The following is a 6,053-nucleotide window of genomic DNA, read 5'->3' as shown; positions in this document are numbered from 1 at the left end:
TCTATTCAATATCTAAATATTTTTTTATATATTTCCTAAATATATCTTAAATGTAAAATAGAGAACCTAAACCTTAAAAAAATTTCTAGAAATTAATTTAACATATTGTAATTGTGTAAAAAGGGTAAAAATAAAAATGTTCATATGTTAAAAGTAAATATTGTGAATTTTTTGTTGTTGTTGTTGTTTATATGTTAATTTAATATCTAAAGATATTTTGAATCTATTTCCTAAATATATCCTAAATGTAATATAGAGAACCCAAACCTTAAAAAAAATTTCTAAAAATTAATTAACATATTGTAATTATGTAAAAGAGGGTAAAAATGAAAATGTTCATATGTTAAAAGTAAATATTGTTAATTTTTTGTTATTTATATGTTATTTTGAGTATGTAAATTTTAAAGTAAAGAGTGTATAAAATTTTTTATAACATTTACCATGCAAAATTTAGAGTAAAGAGTCATATACTCAATATTTTGCATATTAGTTTCTAATGAAAGTAGTTGAATTTGATTTTATTGATTTTGTAGTAATTAAATAATCTGATTATGAGGGATATATATATATATATATATATCTCTTGAAAATAATTATAAATGGTTTTATATCTTGAAAATCATTATAAATGATTTTATATCTTGAAGATTATTATAAATGAATTTTTTTTATCTTGAAAATAATTATAAATGATTTTTATTTAACTATTTACTTTATCTTGAAAAATAAAAAGTAATTAATTATAAGAATGAATATATTAGAGATATATAAAAAATATTTGGATATTGAATAGAAAATTTCTTTCCATCATGAAAACCCGTAAATAATTTACTATAATAATTTTTTTTTTAATTTAGATTTTTTTTAAGTGTTGGTCAACGCCGGAGTCAACGTCGGTATTCACCGGAGTCAATTGACCGGTGTACTGAATTATATGTCTATGATGTTGACCGCATAACGTCATATAGTTCATGCATGTGGTCATGTAATACATATACTTTGTGTAGTTGAGTATACAATAGTATATTTGGCATGTGTGACCATGTATTCACCAATACTTCGTATAGCTAATCATCTTTTTTCCTTTAGTTTAATTCGAATAACCGAATTGATATCGACCGAAAGAGAAATAGTTTTAGTCTTCTTTTTTTCTTCTTCTTTTTTGAACTAACGAAAAAATAGTTTTAGTCTATTGTGCTATGCTGAAAAGTAATCTAATGTCTGTCAAATCGACCGTTTAGTAAGATTATCGTAGAGATGGATTAGCTTCTAAAGTTGAAAAGCAAAAACATCAATATTAATAATGAAGAGCCAACGATCGATATAGGCCATCTCTCTTTCTTGGGATACTAGTGGGAGATGACTTTTATATTTCATTGAGGTGATCATTGGATCGTAAGATTATCTTCGATTTGATTGTCTACTCTTTTCGTTTCTTTTAGCTCTCCTTCGACCTAATGGCAAAACTAATATTTATAGAATTCTAACCGGATTCGTGAATCATTTTATGTTTCCAGATTAAGCATAGTCAAAATTGCATTAGGGCGGACAATATCATCTTAGTTTTGAATGTCTAATTGTCCTAGCTTCTATATGTTATCTTAGAGCTGGGTTGTTCGATTAGGTTTCGGTTATGGATCATCAACTGATGGACAATATTTGAAATCAAATAATATTAATCAAAAATTTTGGTTAGTTTGATTCGGTTTTTGGTTCAACAAAACATATGTATTATTTTAAACCATATAATACCACAATTAAATCGGTTTTACAGAAAACATAAAACCAGTTTTTGTTAATAACAAACCAAATCAAATTGAACTAACTGAACCTAATCGAAATTATCTCAAAATAGTGGAAAATTTAGATTTTTTAAAATTCAAAGTTTCGGTTTATATAATTCAAAACCAAAATTACGCGAGGAATTAAACCGCAATTTATGGCGGTTAGTTTTAACAATATTTTAAAAAACTTAAGAGAACCAAAGAACCGAACTAACCGAATAAACTGAAGTCACATAGCCCCTGATTGTATTAACAATCATACATGACATGTCAATTTGAGGGTCAGTCTTGCTCGACTGCCACATTGTGTATGATAGAAAAATTGACTATATTCATGTACTAGAAGTAGACTCGCGCGACGCGAGATAACTTTATAATAATTTTAACATATTTTAGATTTATAAAAATATTTAAATTTTTATATTTTGTGTTTCGAGAAATTATCTTATGTTTGTTATTTGTTTTGTTTTTAAATAAGTATTCTCAGTCACTTAAAATGAAGTGACTATTGATTAGTTAACATTAAACTGAAATTTTTTGTTAATATGAAATGTTACTTTAAAATATTTAGTCTGTATCCCACAAAATATAGAGATCTTCATGTTTTGATGCACAATCAAGATGTACAAACATTTTTTACGTTGGGAGAAATAATATTGATTACGTATAAAATAAAATGTGACTGAACATGGACATTATATGTTAGTTTGTCCGTTTTTAACATAATCTATAAAACCAGACACCTCCTCTTCTTGAGCTGAAACTCATGCTCTTCATTCATTCTCTGTGTAATTAATTTCATTAATAAGATAACTAAATGTAGCATAAATAATTGTGATATTTATATATTACCAGCATGCTTCAAACATGCTTAAAAATTTTATTATTATAATTTGAATGTTTTAGCAATCAAACATTTTAATCTTAATGAATTATACAAATGACTTCAAATGCATTTGTGTTCTAGTGACTTCAAATGCATTTGCATTTGATTCCACGATCATACTTTGCCTTTACATACACCACCAACACAAATTGAGATGCATGCGTATTTTACAAACACTCAGTAACGTAATCCTCCAATCTACTGGGTTATACTCACAAGCAATAAAGACATGTCTAACCATCAACCAACAAACAATAGCCAAACAACAAAAAACCAGGACTCTATATCGACCGACACCAAACATGCATCGACCGACACCAGCTGGGGTTGCATCCACCGACACAAGCTTGCATCGACCGATACAAGGTACACTTGCATCGACCGACACACACACTACATCGACCGACGCATGCTCGACCTTGCATGAAATCCCTAACTGCATCGACCGACACCTCCACATAGCATCGACCGATGCTCCTAGGTCAATCTGCGCCATCCTCACATTGCATCAACCGTCGCACAAAGTGCATCGATCGACGCACATGCCGAGCATCGATTTACCTCGAAGCTTCTCGTCAGATCTTCGTTCCTACAAACATCAAACTCGATCCCAAGCCACAAGAAAGCCTCACAAAGTCCCAAATAACATTCTAACAAGACACACAACACATAAATAAACAGATCAGAGAAATATCCAGCTTAGATAAGCCATGGTCATGCACTTACCTTTGCCACAAAAGATTTTGAACCACAAACAAGAAGAGAAATGCTCCTAGGAAGCTCCTACAACAAACCCATCTACAGATCTCTACAAAAATAGCCTCAAACTCCAAGAACTTCTTAAGAACACTCACAAACTCTTTCTCTCTTTCTTTTCCTCTCCAGAAACGGCCAAACCTCGGCCACAACACGACAAAACCCTTTTATACACGTTTTCAGGGTTTCCCTAACCCAAAACGCAACGTTTAACTTAAACTCGTCCGCACAGAACCAATCTTGCATCGACCAATGAAAATAGTGCATCGACCGATGCATCCCTTAGCGACGCAGTCGTTCCCCCCTTCACTCGGAGTTTCAGGCTTTGATTTGGGCGATGGAATCTCTACTGGCGGCGGGTGTTGACTGTCAGAGTTTTAAGACGGATTGTGCAGAACTAGTGGCAATGGTGCAGTCTCCCGATGAATGGCCAGCTTTTTCCAACCTGTTGGATGATTTCAGCATTCTTCGACCATCCTTTCCATCCTTCATGCTTTCGAAGATCCCACAGACGTTAAATGTATGGGCAGATTGCCTTGCTCGTTCTACGAGGTCTTTATTTTTTGAAATTACTTTTGTAAACTCTTACCCTCCGGTTTGGGCAACCAACGTTGGAATTATTTTAAAGATTAATGTTTGGTTGAAAAAAAAAACCTAACCAACTTTCCTTGGAAACATAGGTTATCGCTACATTTTCTTTGTTTTCTTATGAATGTGGATCTTTTAGTGAAAAAGTTTTCAAATCCATAATTAAGAGAAACTTCGAGAGTTTATATATATCTCATGTATAAACTATGATAGTTGAGAAACTTTGAGATGCCCGAAGATTTTTATTTCAATCTATTAAAATAAAAGGATTCATTGAGTTCATTAGAGAATAAACGATGGACAACAAGTACATGGATTTTTAGTGAGTAAAACAACATCAAACGAAGCAATCAAACAACAAAAACGCACTTCGTTGTAACCAAAGAAATACATTTCATATATGAAAATTTATTAAGGAAATATTAATTAATTCCAAGAATATGATGGCTGATAAACGAATATATCATGTATTTTGTTGTTTAGTATTTTGGAGGATGGGGAGAGCTATAACTATAGCTTGGAGGTGGCGGTGAAGTGTAAACATATGGAGGATATCTGTACGTGTAAGGAGGAGGTGGCGGCTTGTAAACATATGGAGGAGAGCTGTAGACGTAAGGAGGAGGTGGTGGTGGCTTGTAAACATATGGAGGAGAGCTGTAGACGTAAGGAGGAGGTGGTGGTGGCTTGTAAACATATGGAGGAGAGCTGTAGACGTAAGGAGGAGGTGGTGGTGGCTTGTAAACATATGGAGGAGAACTGTAGACGTAAGGAGGAGGTGGTGGTGACTTGTAAACATATGGAGGAGAACTGTAGACGTAAGGAGGAGGTGGTGGTGACTTGTAAACATATGGAGGTGGTGGTGGAGAAGTGTAGACATAAGGAGGAGGAGGTGGCGGTGACTTGTAAACATATGGAGGTGGTGGTGGAGAAGTGTAGACATAAGGAGGAGGAGGTGGTGGAGACTTGTAAACATATGGAAGTGGTGGTGGAGAGCTATAGACATAAGGAGGAGGTGGTGGAGACTTGTAAACATACGGAGGAGGTGGTGGGGAGCTGTAGACGTAAGGAGGTGGTGGTGGGGACTTGTAAACATACGGAGGAGGTGGTGGGGAGCTATAGACGTAAGGCGGGGGTGGTGGAGACTTGTAAACATATGGAGGAGGTGGTGGGGAGCTGTAGACATAAGGAGGTGGTGGTGGGGACTTGTAAACATATGGAGGAGGTGGTGGGGAGCTATAGACGTAAGGCGGGGGTGGTGGGGACTTGTAAACATATGGAGGAGGTGGTGGAGAGCTATAGACGTAAAGCGGGGGTGGTGGAGACTTGTATACATATGGAGGAGGTGGTGGGGAGCTATAGACATAAGGAGGTGGTGGTGGGGACTTGTAAATATATGGAGGAGGTGGTGGGGAGTTGTAGACGTATGGAGGAGGTGGTGATGGAGAATTGTAGACGTACGGTGGTGGTGATGGTGGAGAGTATGTGTATTGAGCACTTGTATGAGCAGCAATGGCGTACAAGGCCAAGACCAACATAAGAAGAGATGGCCAATTACTAGGATTGGCCATGTTGATTGAATTCGTGTGCTCTTGTTCTAGACGTAGCTTATGCTAGTACGATTGTTACTGCGAAACCGAGATGTTGTTGAATGAATTGTAATCTAAAGAAGGTAGTTTATATATAGCACACATTGCGACAACTAAAATATTTGTTTATTGAAGTTTATGAAAGCGTCTAACTAGAGAAATTATATTGTTTAATAAGTCAAATTAGTTTATGCTGATTTTGTCTAAATGTAAAGAAAAAGCCGAGAAGAATATGTCTTTGGTAAACCTCTTACCATAATTTAAATTTGAATATCTAGACTTTGAAGTTGTCAGTTTTAATTGGACGTCATTTTTTTAAAGAAAATTTCTTTCAGAATTCTCTATCACTGAATTTGTATAACTCTAGTTCTATATTGCATCTTGGATATTTATATATGGATGTTGTCATGAATCATAATTTCAGCTTTTCTTTTGAGTAAATTTGCCAAATGT

At 34.5% G+C, this 6,053-nt stretch overlaps 1 protein-coding gene across 1 annotated transcript; it reads right to left on the bottom strand.

The window, feature by feature from the left end:
• Positions 1 to 4,253: 4,253 nt before the first annotated feature.
• On the bottom strand, positions 4,254 to 5,658 carry LOC104736878 (uncharacterized). Its single transcript, XM_010456958.2, has one exon. It carries the CDS (start codon positions 5,580 to 5,582, stop codon positions 4,494 to 4,496), a length of 1,089 nt encoding a protein of 362 aa, XP_010455260.2. The 5' UTR covers positions 5,583 to 5,658; the 3' UTR covers positions 4,254 to 4,493.
• Between the last annotated feature and the right edge of the window lie 395 nt (positions 5,659 to 6,053).

This window comes from Camelina sativa, chromosome 13, assembly GCF_030686135.1.
Source record: "Camelina sativa cultivar CO46 ecotype springtype chromosome 13, ASM3068613v1".
Classification (NCBI taxonomy): domain Eukaryota; kingdom Viridiplantae; phylum Streptophyta; class Magnoliopsida; order Brassicales; family Brassicaceae; genus Camelina; species Camelina sativa.
The sequence above is the reverse complement of the archived record's forward strand: the minus strand, read 5'-3'. Positions and strand labels throughout refer to the sequence as shown.